General features: G+C 38.8%; 1 protein-coding gene across 1 annotated transcript in view; it reads right to left on the reverse strand.

Moving 5' to 3' along the window:
* Positions 1 to 903: 903 nt before the first annotated feature.
* The window catches only part of vopp1b (VOPP1 WW domain binding protein b), a 39,971-nt gene continuing 20,031 nt past the window's right edge, over positions 904 to 20,843 (reverse strand). The window contains exons 2-4 of the mRNA XM_078291488.1: positions 13,802 to 13,879; positions 7,014 to 7,147; positions 904 to 1,109 (exon numbers count right to left, since the gene is read on the reverse strand). Coding sequence (XP_078147614.1) covers positions 904 to 1,109; positions 7,014 to 7,147; positions 13,802 to 13,879 — 418 coding nt within the window. The remainder of the gene's footprint in view (positions 1,110 to 7,013; positions 7,148 to 13,801; positions 13,880 to 20,843) is intronic.

The following is a 20,843-nucleotide window of genomic DNA, read 5'->3' on the forward strand; positions in this document are numbered from 1 at the left end:
TGTAGGCCTACAATGTAATACATGTATACATATGCATGCCTAATTCATAATGTCATCTTACTGTAACTTCACAGGTGAAATAAAAACTCCATCGCTGCTAGGGTGCAACAGAATGGGAATAAGAGTTTTCAATGTGGGACTGCTGTAGCAACTCAGTGTAATAACTGCACATATTGTAATAAAAATATATTAAGAACTCAGAATTTAATGAAACGAGCCCATGTTGTAGTAAAATGCTGAACACAAAATTAAATAAATCAATGTCATCCTTTAAATCCCTTTGTAAGAACCATTTGTACCATTGTACAAAAACATTTGTACAATTTTACATTGAGTTTTAATTGCATTTTTTTATACAATTTTTTTTTAATATTATGCACAGTTATTACAACATGAGTTGCTGTAGTTGATAAAGGTAGAGGGGAGAGCGTTAGCTGACAGTGAGTGCATTTTGTTTGAAAGTCAGATCCAAAGCCTCGACGTGCCAAGGTCCATCCTAGATAGTTCTCGATCCAAGAAGGCTGGCATGGTCGGTGTGTACAGGTAAATCCACATGAAGAGAGAGAAAAACAAAGCGCTCCACGCAAGGCAAGTGTGTGTTTGTGTGTGTATGCGAGTGCGTGTGAGTGTGCGTCTGAATTCTGGTTGTTGCTGTAGTCTTGGTCTTTTTCCTGCGGGATGACAGATTGTGTCTTGTTTTTTCTAAGTCCAGCATCCGCAAAAGTGAAAGACAGTTGAGTTTCAAACAGTTGCTGCCCTTTCCTCTTCCTCACCTTCCTCTGAATGGCGACTTTCTGGATGATTTGGCCACCGACCGCCGTCCTCCTCCCCTCACTCCCTTCCTTGTTGATTGTCAGCCGTTTTAGCTGCCTCTCCTCAGTTCCTCGCGGCCCGCTTTTGACGTTACTTCTTGTCGGTGTTGCGGAACAGCTGTTCGTAGGGCGGCGGCGGGTGGTTGCAGTAGGACGGCGGCGGCGGATAGGAGCCCATCATCATATGGGTGGAGCCGGGCTGTGCCGGGTACGCCGGGGCCGTCATGGCGACCCCTGGGTCCATGCCTGTCATCCCATTGACGCCAAAGCCCTGCATACTTCCCGGCTGCTGGGAAACTGGAGAGGAGGAGAGAAACAAGAGTTATCGCTCAATCAGATGACTTTCATTCATACATTGTATCGTACGCTTCTTTCAATTTCTTCAAAAAGTTGTAATGTCACAGTGTAGCTATTCATTCTTTTGTTATTCTCTCTTTTACTTGGGAAAGTCAATTACAGAGTACATACACAGGGTGTTTCTCACACAGTCACAATGGGGATTTCCTTTTGTTCCATTCCCTGGTTATCTAATTCAATTTGTTTCCCTTCCTTTTTTTCTTTCACTTATTTCTGTTAACACTAATAGAAAACTAGATGGCACACAGTAGAGTGCACACCTCTGCCAACCTATGCAACTGTCAATATATGCCAGTTCCACATGTCGAATTTTCACCAAAAGTTAATAATTTCTTCCTATCCCATTACCAACTTGTTTCAAAGAGATGCACACATTTCCATGACTGGACCTGAAATAGGACATGAGATCCGCCTGTTCAAATTCCAGCCACTTGTAAGCATTTTAGACGATTATCTATATAACTATCTATATAACAACACATGACCAACTGGCTCTATATCTCTATATCAGTGGCCATTAAGTGCTGCCCTCCTACCACTGGCAGGACGGTAGTGAGAAGCCATGTCCACTGCCACACCTCCCTTTGGCCAATCAGTATGAAAAGTTCAGTACTTCTTTGCCCCATGCCATGACCAACCTTTCCACAAAGTTCCGTAGTGTTTACATAGCGACAAGCGAACACCATAGGCTGATTGACAGGTCATATGGTAGGCTGGAGGGAGTGCTTGAAGGGCAACAGATGATAACCAGTGAATAGAAGGAGGAAAGACACGTAAAGGAAAGTCGTCCTGATTGAACTTGCTCTAAGTGCTTCACCCTTAGCTAGGGCTACCTTAAACCTACAGCTAAACCTAAACCTAACCCTAGGAAGCACCACAACTCAGCAGTGACTCTACAAAAGATATCATTGATGTAGAGTTTTCTTGTGCTCCTTCTTTCACCCCATGAAATATTATGTTTCCCTTAACCCTTTTTTATGTATTGTCCCATCTAAATTCTCTCAGTTCTTTGAGTGTTAACTCAATCAATCAATTTGATGGCACTGTGCTCTCTGCCATATGATGGTCTTTCTCATCTTGGCGGTTACTAATAGTTATGGTAGTTGGAGAGGCACTTTGGCCTATCACTATCAAAATCCCATCACTTTTACTTTCTGGAAAACAGAACATTTTTAGTGGTTACTTAAAACCCTGATTCCTTTTCCTATGACACCATGATTGTGTCCCGGTGGCTGGTATTTATTCTAATAACAAGGTTGATGGAAGAGGCCAGTGGTCCTCTACACAACAGTTCTTGAGAGCCACTTTCCATGTTTGTTCTGGTCCAACCCGTCCACTTTTGAACAGTCCCTCCCCTGCATTATGTCCCATCCCAACATCCTGTTTCAACCGCAAATACATTAAACTACGTAAGCAAGGCACCATCAAATTGCTGTTTCCTTCTAACTTTAACGCACCTACATTAGTATGTCAAAATAGCAAACTTACTAAATGTTTAGTCAAGTTTTAAGGGCTTTTTAAATCAGAAAGTTGGGTGCCTTCTTTCTAAGCTATCGTTGGCATGGTTACATGACTAGAAGTTCCTAAAAGCTATTGATTTTGTTATAGGATGACTGAAATGCTTGGCTAGAATCCAATCTCCCGAATATAATTGTCTGATCTTTCGAAATCTCAGGACAAAATGTCAAAAATGAATAGAACAACTAGGCTGTGGTATTGGCTTTATTTATTAGTTCATCAGAGAGAGAGAAACTAGTTACTAGTTCCTCCCCTGAGTCACCTTTCTAGTGTCTCGTCTCTCTGCAGAACAGAGTTTTACATTCAGGTTATTACTGGAGCTCTCCATTCAATTTTCTGCTTGGCTGACTGATACAGGGAAAGATTCCATTCATTTCATATTAGGACTCGGAGTTTTGATTGGCTGCCCTACTTTCCTCCAAAATCCGCAGTTTGAAGTGAAGGAAGAATCCTTTGGAGGTCAAAAGGTTGAGGGAAAGTAATGGGAAATGCACAGGATTGGGGTTATTTCAGAGTTTGGGAAATTAGTGGAACTGAAGTTTAGATCATTTGAATTTGAATTGAGAGTCTGGCAGGAAACGCCATTTGAATTTTGAAAAGGAAGAAGTGGCATTTCATTCAGAGAAACTCAACAGAGTTCTTACATAAGACATTTAGTAGATATGTTGAACTGACAATTATAACAAAAAATATTGTAATGCAAATGCAACATTTACATAAGCAGGTTATGCAAAATTCTCTTTCAAGTTTCTTTGGATTGTGTAGTTGACTAAAAAGGCTTTTTGGGTCCACATTCAAATTAGCTTGCTCTTTTTCTTACCTTGGGAAAACTTCCAACAATTGATATAATCTCTGAATATTAAGTATCTCCATTTGTATGTAGTTTTGCACAGATCCATCTTTACATATGGTTGCACAGTCATGTTGCCTCATCGGAAGCCCCCCATCAGCAGCCGGTCACTTTCTACTTTTCCACCCAACACTAGTATTTCTGATCTATTACTGATCCTCATCTTGCCTATGATATTCTACCAAAAAAGAGACACCAGATATACACATAATGATGGAGATTACAAAATGTTCTCTTAGTACTTGTCATCATAACCAAAAAAATCCAAGGTGACTCTCTCAGTGAAAAGCAAAGAAGAATTAAGATCACAACATTTTCACACACATTCTCCTTTATCATTATTCAACTAATTTTCACCACAATCACAAATTCACATCATCAGTAACGTGATAACACAGAAGCTTTGAATTTCAAATCATTATCTCTTATTCATTGAAGTTTAGTATCATTCCGTGTCAAATAATGGGCAACATTTTACCCCAAAAGTTTCTGAAAAGTATTTTTCTATTTTCCTATATTCTAACAAGAGTCTAGTGTCCTGTGTGCAGCTGTCTGGCAAAGTGCAGGAAATCAATGTCCATGAAATCTGTAGGTTTACTGTACACACATTGACTGACTTATTTCAAGTATTTAAGTATTAAGTATTAAGTAAAATAATGGAGTGAACGATGCATTTCATATTGCTGTTTTGTCAAGATAATTCACCCTGTTATTAAGAGGTGTGATAAAGGGTACCTATGATTGAAATAAACAATACTACAATAGGTGCATTGATTTTGTTAACATGACTTACTGTAGGCCTGTATTGTATGTTACTCTTGGGTTTTTTTTATATTTAAAAAAAAAAAAAAAAAGAAAACTATAAAATAGTAAAATGTATAAAACAATGAATACTGTATGTTATTTACTTCAAATATATTGTATGTGTATTGTGTTCAGTGTATTTCACTTGGATTGTACTTAGTCATATGACCCACTGTGGATTACAGGTAACTATCATACCTATATAGCATCCCTCACCATAAACATCAGTCTAGTGATGGAGTCTTTTCCATCAGGACTCCTAGACTGGAACAACCTGGCCAACCAGATCAGGCTAACCAACTCAGTGTCCTTTAAAACTCTTAAAAACTGTTCTAGGCCTGCTTTTACTTGAACTTTGATCTGTATTTGTTTTAGTTAACCTCTACATTTGCCCCTTTGTTTTTTAGCACATTTGGTAGTGGCATGTTTTCATATTGGTTTTGGTAGTTTGTTGCTAGGTAGAAGGCTTTCAGGTGACGTAACACTGGCAGCCATTTTGGAGGTCCTCAGCTCTTGGGCAACAGTGGCTGTCAACAGCTGATTGCATTTCTAAACTTATGACTTGGACGTCTCAATAGAACTCAATGGAAATGGTTAATTTCTCTACTGGTTTTGACTGGAAACTGATCATTTCATCACTGATAAATCTGATGGATTTTGTGTTTAGATAATGTTAGCTTGTTAGCTAGCTAACCATAGTATCTGCAGCTAACTATCTCTGTCTTGTTAACACATCTAATTAGCACACTAGCAAACATATCTAGTAGCTAACATATCTTCTCAAGCTACAACTCAGAGTGTTTTGGAGGAGAGACTAGAGCTAAAGACAAGACAGTTTACTGTGTCACAGTAACATACATTTGGAAACAAATTCACACTATTCACTTTTACTTAGAATATTACTGAATGGATCTACAGCCACACCACAACAAGCTGCATCAGCTAGCTCTCTGTTTCTAGCGTAGTTCTAACACTGTTTTGATCAGTCCTCTATAAATAAAAGTTATTATATTAAATTAATTCAACCCTTCATTAAATGAATCAAATTGACAGAACAACATCAGCGACATCAAATACACAAGATGCAACTTCATCACACTTAAAGAAATGTGATGAAGGTGTAGGCTATCCATGTTCTGACTGGTCTCTATTAATGCCAGTAAAATTAGTACTGTACATATGTTACTGCGATTACATATACTCTATATACTCTATACCATTTTTTGCGTGCATGTAAATATTCATTGGAATGGTAATCTGATTTGGAAATAGCACTAAACAGGCTAAAAGGACCAGCTGAGAATAAACTAGATAAAATACGTAATATTATCTTTGACTCCAGTGTATAAAGGTTTATCTGCAAAAAAGAGAAAAGGCAATCTCAGAACCAAAGAAGTCTGGGTGACAGCAAGAAACTGATGACTATTGCTGCTGGTCTTGCATCATGGAACAGTATCGCATGAATGACGTGAAATGGTGAAATGAAAACATCAAACATCAAATATAGACTTTCTCTTAGTCTGTCTGTCTCTCTTTCTTCTTCCCTTCATCCCTTAGGCTTAAGGCTTAAATTGTAATACACATCTAATCCATCATAGAAAAGCCTTTGAGAGGATTTAGTTAGTGATAATATGCATGCAATAGCAGTATGATACTTAAATCCACCCTAGTTCCCTATGGTCAATGGCAGTGATTCTCAAAGTGGGATTTGGGGACCCCCAGGGGTCCTTCAAAGGGGTTCCAGGGGGTCCCCAGAAAAATTAGGAATAGGAGGATTTAAATCCACTATAATTTAATTCACTAGAAATTATCCCGATTAGAGAATGTATAAGAATGACTATTGTAATCATAGGTTTCACTCTCACCACTATTTTCTTATCTTAAAGTATGACAGTTATACATAGTTATGTAATGGTAAATAAAAGTGATGATCGTAAGTCAAACCACCATCAGTATAAATAAATTAATTTAGATTAGACTACAAAGGTGGTAAACTCTATTCTACAAATAAAAAGGTGGGTAAACTGGGATTGGGTGGGTTTACTCTCCAGTACATCCCTGGTTATCAGTGTTGGGGGTTTACATGGGTCCTGCCTTACTCACATTATTGTCTTAATCCCATTGCAATTGCATTTTTGTCAATGTGCTATCTGGGAATGGGAATCAGTTCATGTTGATTCGAAAATAACACTAAACAGGTTATAGAGTACAAAATTGTTTTGTGGCAACTATCAATTCTTGTAATCTGTTATGTTACTTTTTAAAATTACTTACTAAAAAATATTTTTCTTTGATCATGTTTAATTTTTGTCAACACAAATATTTACTTGAATGAAGTCTTGCACACTGTCCTCACTTGCCGAGAAATGTACTAATGATACAACATTTTGGTCATCTGACCTTCATTGATGTTTGAGATCAATGAACGTCAGATGACTGAGATGTTGTATCATTACTAAATTTCTCTGCAAGTATACGCAAAAGTACTCTAATGAGTTACTTTTGATGAAGAGTAACTTTGTAACTTACCTTGTTCAATTCAATATTAAATCAGCAACAACAAAAACCTTCTCAGATGGTTTCCCTGGAATAAAATCTTATCAAATGGGGGTCCATGGGGCCTAAAGTGAACTGAGAACTCCTGCTCTATAATCCATGGAGGTTGGTGCTACCTGGCGTGGTGACGGGCTGCCTGGTGAAGGAGACGTTGAAGGCCGGCTCATCGCTCAGAGGGGAGGGATACATCCTTCTGCGGATGAAGAAGCCGGCTCCGCAGCAGAACAACACTCCCATCATCAGCAGCAACCTGAGGCAGACAGAGAGAGTCACGTTGTGTAAAAAAACACAAGGACATCAGAGACTTGACCAACCCAGCATCGCCAGAAAGACAGGCGTACCTGCCCAACATTGCCCAGAAGACTCCAACATACCAGGTACTGACAGAAAAAGAGACTTGTACCTACCAAACATCAGCAGAAAGACATCCAGCTAGAAAAATAACCTTCAGCTACTACATAAAACTTAAATACTGTAAATGAAGCAGTAATCTTTCTCGCTAAATGTCACCTGATATGTGAGAAATGTATATGTTGCAGAACAAAAATGTGTGTGTGTGTGTATATACACACTATCCATATATATATATATATATATATATATATAAATAGATAGATAGATATACATATATACACACACAGTATAGCCCACATTTCATCCTACATATCTATATACAGTGATAATTAATTGAATGAAACAGTTTGAATTGTTATGGAATGTGCCTTTTTTTATATTATTAACATTGAAATTGAATTTTGATTGATTTGATGATTTTTGTTTAAACACTATTCATCTGTCAGTGTTTACAATATTACCTCAGTTGATACTACATTACTTTGGCAATATGGGTTTCTGCCCTGCTATGCTAATAAAGCAGATTGAATTGAAGTTAAATGAATTTAGAGAATGCAAACTTGAAGAGTGACATTTTAAAGTGTCTTCTCACCCTTATTTACTCATTCACTTTCCCTAACCAGTCACAAGCCCACTTCTCTAACCTCTATTAACCCTATAGTTAATGCGTTCTGGCTTGATCAGATGAGAGTTGCACTGAAAGGACAAGTGTAACTGCAGCAAAAAAAAAAAAAAAGAGAGAAATAGCTGAAATCAGCAGAGCTGCGATGCTGGTGGATGTTCTCCAGCAAGTAAGGAGGGAGTACTGATTGAGTAATACTTAGCACTTAGTTCCAAGATGTGCTGATTTTGCCTTTTTTGGAGCTGAGGCCCAGTTTTTTTCCTCAGAAGCACAGAAAGTAAACCCAGGAGCAAGTACTACATGGTTGACACAGGAATGGTTCAGCAGCAACAACGCCAAGGAAGTATTTTCATCAGCAGAAGTGGGTATCAATTCCAGCTTCCATGCAATATGCTGACACTGGGGAAAATCATCTCTTTTCTATACTTTGTTTTTACAGCATCATGAATACATTGCAGGGAGAGAGACAAAATCCACAAAATAGTGGACACACTATGGTTTATTATGACAGGACTGTAGAGATGGTAATTGGTTAGATGCTTGCTGGTTATTTGACAGTTTGGTTATACATTGACACTTTGACACTTTTGAACTGAAAAGAAGAAGAACTGAAAGAAGTCTTGGGTAGTGGTTAGTCAGTTAGGCCTCTAAAACTGAACTGTCCATACTTATGTGCTCAGATATTTGTTTTTATTTTTGTGTTTTTGCTGAGGTAACACAACTCAAATTAACAAATCATAATTATTTGTAAGCTTTAGAACACTCCAGTAATAAATCTAATAGCAATGGGGAAAAAAGTTCAGGATGCCAACTTGATCCTGTAAATCATTTTTATTGGCCTATGCATTTCGGAGCAAATTCTTTTGTCAGGACACTGCATTCATGTACTGTATATTATAATGGGAACAACTCTCTTCCAAAGCCTAAACAAGAGAACTAAAACCTGAACCTATGATGCCCTCAAGATGTAAAATCTGGAACTACTCCATAGAGAATGAAACAAGAATTCTGTGGGCCTCCAAAATCATCTTCTATTCAGTTTAGTTTGATCTTTATAGATGTGGGCCACAACACTTACAAGCATGTTACACCACAGCTTGAGTTCCACAAACTGACAATCAAGCAGATCTTCCACATTGTCAACAAGGTAGTGGCAACTAAAGGGGATGTTGAAGGATGTACTAACTAATCTATATGTAATGCAATGTATCGTCATGCAATATGCTTTCTTTATGCTTCAGCAACTGCCTTGCAAAGGCCGTGATTAAAGAAGCTCTTTTTCCTCCTGCTCAAACACAAAGCCCTGCTGTGAGCATCGCTAGTATCAGAGAGAGGAAGACGTCAAAGGCCGCAATGAACACTATCATTCTTGTTGCTATGCAACACAAAGTTTGATAACGACTGGCAAGCTATCTAATTAGCATTAGCTTGCTGACCTGAAGTAACAAAGGGGTCTTTGTGTGTATTTCTTAATGAGAAAGTATGAAGAGTGAGATGAAAAAAGGAGAAAAGTTCTTGGTGGGTTTCAGTCTTTTTTCATTAACATTTTATTTTCAATTGTTTTGATATTTAAGAATGTATTTCCCTTGCCTCTTTATAATTGATATCATGAGTTTTTAAGAGTGTTCAGGTTGATTTGTAGCAATGTTTGATGGGGATAATTGTTTCCATGTCTGTATGTGTTTTGGTCCTAGTTTTGGTTCTAGTGCAAGTTCCACTAAAACAATATCTTGTTTGGATATTGATAATAATATTATTTTGATATAAGTGCTTGCAAACACTTGCCCTATATTTCATATATATACACATACATATATATATATACATATATATATATATATATGTATATATATATATATATTTCATATTTCAGCCTGGAACCACTTGCAGACAGATTTGCAGCTAGATGAGCTGATCCCGATTAGGGCATTCAAAAATGTAGTTAAGGGTTTGGAGGCAAATTCAATTGGAATTTGTAATTGCTTCCTTAGCTAGACCCGTTTCCTCCTGTCTGTCTTTTAGGCATATGACTCTGTGAGTTACTACTGTATGTTTTGTTTTATGTGCTTTTAATGTTTGCTTGTATGTTGTTTGAAATTCTGTATTGCTGCTATCTTGGCCAGGGCTCCCGCGAAAAAGAGATCTTGTAATCTCAATGGGACTCACCTGGTTAAATAAAGGTTTAATAATAATAAAATAATATGTCATATTTTAGCCTGTGAGGCAGGCTGTATTATACATACATCCAGTGTAACTATGTCAGTTATATGGGAACTGTAGAAACATAACCATAATTGATTATAGTACCTGGAGAACAATAATTGTCTCACTTATTTCATATTGGATATATTTATTTATTTGGACATTTCATTTATTTTTTTCTTTGTCAGTATGTTCTTCTGCTATTATTTTGCAAACTGTGTAACTCATATTTTTTTTCATTCATACATTTCCACATAGCATTTTCTTGAAACATCTGAACTGTCGGTTGCATTATGTTTAATACCCCCGGGTTTGCTATATTATTATCTCTGTTCTATTTTTTGCTGCTGCAGTGATTCAGTTTCCCCACAGGGCTCATTAAAGTTTCATCTAATTTCATTTTATGTATTATCCATGTTTGGTGTATTAACTGAAAACATGCAATAGAAATGCTGTGAAGTCATTTACTTTTAATTGTTCAGAGAGATTTAGCAATAAAGCAAATGAAGTAAGCAAACTGCTAGTGGAAACACCAACACACACACACACACACACACACACACACACACACACCAGCAGCTCATCAAAGCACCTACTCCAGTCAAAAGCTGAGAGCTCATGAAACTGGTTTCCATGGTGAAGCATCGCTCTCTCTTTCACAGAGGTAGAGAGAGCAAGAGAAAGAGAATGACAGAAAGAGAAAGAGAGCAAGAATGAGAGAGAGACAAACAAAAAACAGAAAGAGAGAGCGAGCATCAGTGAGAGTAAGAAAAAGCGAGAGTGGAAAACAGCAAGAATGGGAGAGGTGGAAAACAAGGCGGAGAGACACAAAGAGAGAGTGTAAGAGTGCGGATGAAAGCAATCAGAGTAGAGTCGTACACAAACGAGAGGTACAAATGCAAAACACAAAGACGGCAAAATAACAAGAGTGGGGTGATGAAGGAAATTTACCCGACCCCCTTCCCTCATAACTCCAGTGGTTGTTAAGGGCTAATTGCTTTGCTAGTGTGGATTAATTGTTGATGGAGGGGCAATTTCATGCATCATTTAGGATTCTACAACGGGCATATGCTCCTGGGTATGAGAGCAGGCTTGGTTTGAGACACTGGATTGCAAACTGTGGCAGTTTTTGGCGGTGGGGGATGCGGGTTTGTGTGTGTGTGTGTGTGTGTGTGGGGGGGGGGGGGGGGGGGGTATGGATTGGTTGTCGGCGTCCGTTCGTTCTTTCATCCATCACACGTGACATCACCAGACTCAGACACCATTGTTCTGATTTTGATGAAACATATGTGAATGACACATCGCACACATCGTGTTCTGGTATTTTCTGAATTATACTACAATTACAGGCCAAAATTAAAAATATTGCTAACCTTTCATATCTCCTGCATCTCAACTTCTACTGACATTAAGTTTGCTGTACATATCCAGCTATCCATGCTCTACAAATTTGTCCGTAGGATCATTATACAACATATTGGATTTTCCACCATTTTGAGTTTCTAGACACCCAATTCCCCCCTAAAGGCTGTTTCATTGTTATTTTGTGTTTTCTGATTTATCGGAAGCTGGCTGCAAACCACAAAACAGACTGGGATTTCCTTGGTCTTCCCTGCACATTTGTACTATCAATGCTTTTTTTTAATAATGTCTTGTAATCTGTGAATGATTAAATAAATTAATCCATTTCTAAAGGTCCAGTCCACTGAGTGATGGCTCCTCTTCAGTTCTTCCTGTCTCATAAGGTAAAATATTAGGCTTGTCTGTTTTTTGTTTTTGTTTTTTTGCCCCAATGCTCGACTCTGAGGCTGCAGTTCCACCCCTCATTGTTCAGCCAATCACAAGTCACCAGCTAGCAGTAGAGATGCTAGACAGCCATCCAGCTAATCAATGAAACCAAATGAAACAAATATGATTTCTCCAATCCATCAGCAATATCGGCGCCATAGATCAAGAAACTAATCAGTCTAATTCTAGATGGGTGTGTTAAGAGCACAGCAGGTTTGATGTTCCCACAAAAGGTATTCATGTAGATGTGAATGTTAATCTCGGAGACCCCATGACCTTTGGGAAGTAGGGGACAGAAAACCAATAGATTCAGTGGAACCCTAACAGAAAGAGACTGTGGTGATCTGCTAAGGGAACAGAAGTGGGAATGGAAGGATGTAAGGGAGGACCTGACCAGGTTGAGTAGAGGAAAGGAGGGGGAAGAAGAGAAAAACAGCGGGATGGGAAAAAAATCAGAGTAGGAGGGCAAAAAGAGGGACGAGAGGGTGAAATTCCCTCCAGCAAGATAATGGAGAATGAATGGGAGGTGGAGAATGGAAGATATTGATGAATGACTTGTTGAACTATGATTTCTAGTTTTTTCAAGGATGGATGGGGACAGTGTAGTGGATCAAATCTAGTAGTGTTGGCCTCTATGATGTTTGGAAAGCCCCCTCTTACCCCTCTAGAGATGAAATTTGAGTTGTCCATTAAAAACATTCAGAGCCTCGGGGCGGTCACATGGCACCGTGTACCATTTAACTGAATGCCTTGTTTGTTTCTATTTTCTGTTCTTCTTTGGGGAGATTTTTTTGTGCACTTGAATTTTTTGATATTTTTTTGTCGTGTTTTAATTTTAGTCTTACTGAAGTATGTTTCGACTGAAGTATTTTACTTCACAACATTTTAAATTTTAAAGTATTTTTAGGGTCTTCATTAGCATAGGCCCTTTTCACAACATAATGAAAAACACAATACAGGTGTGGTCACTGACATATCTTTCTGTTTCTGTTGTCGGACGATTGCATAAGTAACTGTGATCAAGGGTCACAAAATGCTAACTGGCTAACTCTAATTTCTGTACTGTTAGCATTTTGTGACCCTCGATCAAATCACTTTTTTTATAGTGTTGCAGTCGTCTGACAACAGAAACAGAAAGATATGTCAATAACAACACCTGTATTGTGTTATACATTATGTTGAAACACAAAATAAGTGATCACAGACAGAGTTATGGGCGACAGAAAATTGGCTTTTTAACATTGCTGGCAATGGTGAGAACCGATCTATACCCTGCGGAAGTACGGCAGCCATGTTTGTGAAAAGGGCCTGTTGCATCAGGAACTGGATAATCATACCTGCATTAAACCTGCTAAAGCTTAAGAAGGAAGTATTAAGTTGACTAACTGTAACATTCAATACTCAAATATATCCATGATAGTGGCTTAGTTAACGTCCATCCAGCTACAGTAGTTTGGTTTGTGTTAGCCTGGTTGTTGCTAGCTAGTTCGCTAGCCTTGCTAGCTAGTTGGATAGTTAATAGCAAAGGTCAAAAGGAAACATCAATGTAGTAACGTTATCGAATAACAGTTTAGTAGCACAATAGTTTAATATAATATAAAATCAATCACAGATTGAATAATGACAGGAATTTCAGATTATTTGATAAACAGTCTATAAAATTTATCATAATTTGAACTCTGTATATTGTATGGGAAAGATCATTTTGTACTATGTAACAGTGTCTGTTTTGTAACAATGTTTTTTTAAAGTAACTCAACACCTTTTACTTTTTCAGTGAGCTAATATTTACTTTTACCTCAGTAGATATTTACAGCAATAATTTTACTTCTACTGTGCTGCAGTAGAATTTCAACCAAATAACAGCACATCTGCTTCAGTTGGATATTTTGGTGCACTCTCCAACAACAGTAGACAACAGTAGAAATTATAACTTACCAGAAGTACCATAGTCTCTGGATGGACAGGGCTCTCACACAGCAGCGAGTCCCACAGCAGTCCTCATAGGAACGGCATCTGCAACAATAACACACACACACACAGACACACATATACTAAGAATCAGGGTAGTGTAGAGTAAACTCACCTAAACTCAGATTATCCACCTTTTTTATTGAATATCGACACATAATACTGGCTACTGGCAACTTCAATCCAAAAATATAAATATCAGCATTTCAGAGTGTGAAAGCAGCTCCCTCCCATTGGTGATGAGGCCATTACCAAAGACTGTATTCATTTGTTTACTCATTCATTCATTCTGTATTCATTCAGTTAATGTACCAGCAGACTTGTGTAATAAATCATACGTCTTGCATCTTGAGTGGTGATGTCTCTAATACGCTGATATTAATTTCAAACAGATTTCTAACTCTGAGCAACAGGACATCAACATGTATTTGTATTGACTTCTATGATCGCACATCTCCGGATTAAATATAAATAGTAGTTCTTACTGCTTACTGTACTTGTCTAGTGGATTATTCTGAGTTTCTTAATGCCGCATAGATCTGTGTGTTTCTGTAGTGTGTGTGTGTGTGTGTGTGTGTGCGCACGCACATGTGGGCTAGCTGCCAACTACTTGTGACTTCGACAACTGTGAAATTATGAAATCCCATGGCACCCAGCTCTATCCCTCTCTCTCACACACACACACACACACACACACACACACACACACACACAGGCTTATTCCAAGTTCCAACAATCCTTCATTTGTATTCAACCAGCAGATGCAATTGTTCACATGCAGAGCTCGACCCTGAGATGATGTTACACTGAAAGCAGGGTTTGGCTGATAGCGTGAGGCTTGACTGCTGAGAGATCTGAGCACCTCTGAAGGAATAATGAACCAAATAATACAGTTCTATCCCAAATTAGATCTGGGATGGAAACTGTATGTTATGGATGTTTTTCTTCCACCCCCATCGCTGCATCCTCCTCCTTTCTCTTTCGCTTTCATATTTCCCATATCTCGATCTGCCTGATCCCATCCCTCCATCTCCAAATTTGACCAATTTCATGCCCAAAAATATAAGTATTGTGCTTCCCTAAGAATTTTATTAGTTCATGGAAAAGCCTCTGAAACAGGATTTACACCATGGGACACTACAACTCTATATTGAAACCCTTGTGTTGAACTCCTGTACATTTGATGTATAGGCCTATATTTATTTATTTTCTTTCTTTCTTTCTTTCTTTCTTTTCATTTATTTGTATTTTCCTTCTGTTAATTATATGATGTTCTGTTATGTATGAATACAACAAAAAAAGGAATAACAAATATCAATCTAAAAGCAAAAGAATTACACGAATACCATCCATTGAATAATTTTACATTTTTGGCATCAAAATGGTCAAATTTAAAGATACTGAATATAGGCACAAAATATCAGCAACTTCAAATTGGCAGCTTCCAACCCAAAAAATATCAATACTGGCCTAGAAAAACCCTTAATGGTCAAATCCTAACCCACACTCACTCATCAAAGGTAACTGCAATAAAATGCATTTACACACACAATAACTGCATGAACAAACACAGTGACATGTACAGTATATTTCCGCAGAAACACACACACGCACACATCAGAGAAAAAAAGTGTAGTTTAATATGGAGCTATAAAGCTCAGTTGCTACGGTAACTATGGACGTAACATAACGGACGAACACGACTGCCGTTCTCAGAATCGGAGGAAGAGAATCACACACACACATGCACACACACGTGCACACAGGACTAGATAGTGATGAAGAGCAACAGGTCTTCAGTACCAGGGCTTCTCAAACCTCCACATAGACCCACATTACACCAGAGATCCCAAATACACTCCCATTTGATAAGATTTAGTTTCAGAGACCCATATGGGATTGTTGTTGGTTTAGTATTGAATTGTAGAACTGTCTCCACTGTACATGGGGAGATAATAGTGCTGAGAGTGAAACCTATGAGTAGAATAGTCTAGGGATGGGGATGGACAATATAATGCTTATTTCACAATACAATTTGATACGCGATATGGGGTTCACGATTCAATACAACCACGATACAATGTGACAAATAAAAGTTCAATGACAACAAAGTCTGACAAATTTTTCTAGCGATGTCACCGGCTTGCTAGAATGTATTTAAAAATGTCATTACAAAGTGCAAGTAATATAATTTTGATGGAGAGTTTGTGAAATTGTGATGGTCAAGCCGTCTCATTTGTAATTACTGCAGCAGAATAACATGGAGCTTAGGAGGAGTGGAGTATAAAGTAAGTTTGTACGCAGATGATGTACTGGTCACAATCATGGACCCAGGTTCAGGCCTGCCTCTACTAATGCAAATGCTGGAAACATATGGGGTATATTCAGGGTATGTCCTTAACATACACAAAACCCAGGTTATGACATTTAATTACACTCCTACGCAATAATTCACTGCAAAGTATAATTTCAATTGGCACTCATCCCACATCAAGTACCTGGGAGTAAGTTTGCCCAAAGATCTGTCACAGTTATTTGATATTAACTACAATTGCATTAACAAAAAAATATATGATGACCTCAATGGGTGGGGCTTGCTCCCTCTCGACTTTGGCAGCAGAATCAGATCAGTTAAAATGAATATTCTTCCCAGATTATTATATCTTTTCCTATCACTTCCAGTAGAAATCCCACAGAAACAATTTAGAGAATGGAATAAGCATATTTCACGAATCATTTGGGATAAAAAGAGACCAAGGGTGAAATTATCTACCCTTCGGCTGCCGGAGGAGAGGGGGGGGGCATGGCCCTCCCATCTTTAAGGGATTATTATTTATCAGCTCAGTTGAGACCTCTTGTATACTGGTGCAACCCATCTTATGTAGCCAAATGGAAGACTATGGAGTTATCTTTAATAGATACACCAATACGGTCATTGCTTGACAGGGAGAAGGAAATATTACAGACGGCGAGTCAATGGGTGAATTTCTCACTGAAAGTATGGGTGGAAGTGGTTAAATGTTTCCAACTCCAAAGAGAGGTTAAACTGCTTAGATGGCCGGCATATGACCCTGACTTTATACCAGCATCGCAAGATCGCAGATATAGACAATGGGTCTATTCTGGTATCACTTCCATATGCAAGATTGTTAAAAAATGGGAGCTTAATAGTTTTGATAATCTATGTCAGACATATGGGTTGGGTGGGCAGGACTTTTACAGGCATTTACAGCTTCGTGATTATTTTTGTAAAAAGGTAAAAGGTTCTAATCCAAGAGAGCCACCAATTGTTATTCATATATTCATTGATGCTTATAACTCAGGAAGCAATAAAGGTCTTATAAGCAAGTTATACAATGGCATCACATCACTGAATAAGGACACTACAGACTATGTGAAACAACGATGGGAAAAAGAGCTGGACATTGAAATAACTGAAGACATGTGGCTGAATGCCTGGGAAGCACAGTCGTCCTCCACCAACTCCCGGACCTGGAGAGACTTCTGTTGGAAAAACTTGATTCGCTTTTTTATCACTCCTAAACAGAAGTCTAAACAAACTGGCACTCAGCTGTGCTGCTGGAGGGAATGTGGAGAAATCATGGTTGATCATGCTCATGTTTTCTGGTCCTGTCCCTCTATTCAGACTTTTTGGAAGAAAGTAGCAACAATCATCTCAAAAACCCTGGGTTTTAGTATCAACATTCACATCCCTCTATCTTGGACATATCCCTGACGGGTCAAGTAAAGATGATACCTACCTCCTAAAGATCTTGCTGGTAGCAAGTAAAAAGGCCATTACTAAATATTGGCTTCAGGAAAACTGCCCTACTGCTGGCCTCTTTCTGCCCTATTGTATTGCGATATATTGGATTTCAATATATATCGTCCCCATCCCTCGAATAGTCATTCTTATACATTCTCTAATTGGGAGAAGTTCTAGTGAATTATAGTGACATTAAACTATTCCTTATTTTGCTGGGGGGAGACACTGGACCCCCCCCCCCCCCCCTCCAAGGACCCCTGGGCAGTCCCTGAACCCCACTTTGAGAACCACTGGTCTACACAAGAGACCCCCAAACTCTGGTTTAACTCTCTCAAGCACTTCATGAGTTCATGATGATTTCCTCCACTCTGCCTTCGCCTGTCTGGCTTCTCAGACTGTAATTGTGTGCAAATAGTTCAAATTCAAATTGAGCTTGGCTCCACTGCACACTTATGAGTCTTATGAAGTGAGACCACAATTGGCCACAGTGATTTCGATTTAAATGCATAGAGGCCTAATGCTGAACCTAGGTGAGGATATGCATTTTGTAGAGATAAAAAATGAAAAATGTTGGAAATGGGCTAATGCTGTGTCATTTTACAGGGCCATACTACTTAATTCAAGAATTCCCGTATGTTAAAAAGTAAACACTACCAGTAAGTACAACACTGAATATTCATTTTAGTGGTGCACTTCCACATGCCCACTCATTACAAGGTTTATGACATTGAATATACATGCATATATATTATCTCATGCATATTAGCAATGGCTGCTGCAGTGTTTCTATGTCGGTTCTCACATTTGAGGACATGTTTGTGCATCCCTTCACAGATAAATTAAGGTGGTTGGATGAAAAGTGAGTTTGGCCTCTTTCTTGCACCCGTAGATTTAGGGGATTAAGATGCGAGGTTATATCACATCTTTTTTAAAGATGATAGTTTACAGTAAAGAGTGACAGGAGAGATATGCGGATGACATGGGACAAAGGTCCTGGTCCTGATTCCAAACCAGGATGTCACGATTAGGCCTACATGGTATGTGCCCTAGACCAGTGGTTCTCAACGTGGGGTCCGGGGACCATGAGGGGTCCTTGAGGGAGTTTCAGGGGGTCCAGAGCAAATTGATGAATTGTTCAACGTCACCATTATTTCATTTACAAGAAGTTAACACAACAAGAGCATGTAGAAGAATGACTGTTTTGATAACTGTTATCTCATGGAATTCTGGACAGAATCATATCTAACAAAAAAATATTTTCAGATTTGGGTTTGAGACAAAATCTCATCAAATGAGGGTCCGTGGCTCTAATGTGTACTAAATTAGGGGTCCTTGATATGAAAAAGGTTGAGAATCAAAGCCCTAACTGAGCCATCAGGATGCCCCACTTCCACGAACACAGGGATTTTGGTGTGTAGTGCAATAAACCTCTCCAGGCACTTCCATCTGATCTCTGTATGCCTCTGAAAAATCACTATAAGCAGCTTTCACCTCTTCCAGAAAAGCCACAAACTTTGCGTGACCTGTTTCCCACTCAGATGAGACTGGTAACCTTGGTTACCAAATCCACAACATGGCTCAAGCAAAGAATCTTAGCACAGAGGCTGCGAGGTCAAAACAGTATTCTAAAATTCCCACACCCACACCCATACCACCAATTAACTCATGGTATACTTATTGCAGTGCAGTATCTGTTGGAGGAACACAGTGAATCCAGTGCCGTCTTCCTGTGTGCCATCAGGACAGCAGAAAGCTTATCAAAGCCCCCATGCTCGCTTACAACACTTTTAAGTGCGTTGAAAACATCCTCGCCCTTTGCAGTGCCATGCAAAGGCACCAATTTCAACAGCTCCTCATGCACTTCAATAGAGCCGTCAATGGCTCTTGTGTAGATGAGAAGCTGGCTAACATCCATCACACCTGTACTCTCACCCAGTGCTAACGAGAAGTATGTGCAGTCATTCATGACTTCTTTGATCTTTCCCTCAACTTTGACTTTGAACATCAAATATTCTGAGTATCAGATTCAAAGTTCTTGGTATTGTTATTGTTATGCGCTCCCCTCTTTTCAATTGTACTAAGTGGATTTGGCTGCTTAGTACTAGCTTAGTGCTAGTTTCAAGCTTGCCTGTTTTGTCTGTGAAGCTGTCCAATATAACAGCTTAAAGGAGGGGTATAGTTATAGCATGTAGTTATAGCTTTAGCTATTCACTTCCCAGTGTTTGTTTCCCACCTACAAGAAAATAGGTCGTTTTCCATAAGCAGCTTCTTATGCTAATGAGCTACTGCTCTGATTGGCTGGCCATTCTGGAAGACCCGCCCTCCTCTTAGCGCTGATTGGTCGATTTCAGACAGTCCAGTGTCTACATAGACACTGGAGCAAAATCTGACTGGCTTGTACAAGGGGGCGTGTTTTATAGTTGGTGACTCTGAAATGGCATAGTAATATGATTCCTTTTTTTTTTTACTGTTTTTCACACCTCCAAGTACCAAAATCACCATAAATTCTAGGAATTGCCACATCCTAGGATAACCCCCCCCCTTTAAAGTATCAAACCCAAGTTTATCAACTGTACATTCACAATTTCCAATGATTCCCAGCATCTAGGCTAAGTTGATGACAACATCACATAAAACGACATAAATCAAAAAGATCCAAGGCAACCTGCTTTTTTGCCTGCACATGATTTTAGTCTCAAAAACCACTAACAAACGCTTTCTTGCTTTTTCACACACACACACACACACACACACAGACACACAGACAAACCAAGTGCCATATCACAAAGGACATACACACTTGTCAACCCTGACAGATGGCGCTAGTGTCAAAAGACTAATTCCTTTTGGAAAGAAAGAAAGAAAGAAAGAAGTAAACAAACAAGAAAGCAGACAACAAGAAAGCAGATGAGAGAGAGAGAGAGAGAGAGAGAGAGAGAGAGAGAGAGAGAGAGAGAGAGAGAGAGAGAGAGAGAGGGGGGGGGGGGGGGATATATTATTTCATTCAGACCTATTTTCATGTTGAACTTACACTACTCTTAGGGAGCTCATTGTCAGCTCTGCTCCACTTTTCTATGTTTCTAAGTATAAAAGCAAGTAGCTCAGCCAACCAGACTGATATGTTAATCAGAGCACTATTTATAGTTGACTGAGGAAATCATCCATTAATCATGCCTAGAATGTCATGCAAAAGGTATCATTTGCTCCTTGTTTTGTTATAAAAAGTTACATTTTAAACTGGAA

The sequence above is a fragment of the Centroberyx gerrardi genome, chromosome 22, assembly GCF_048128805.1.
Source record: "Centroberyx gerrardi isolate f3 chromosome 22, fCenGer3.hap1.cur.20231027, whole genome shotgun sequence".
NCBI lineage: Eukaryota > Metazoa > Chordata > Actinopteri > Beryciformes > Berycidae > Centroberyx > Centroberyx gerrardi.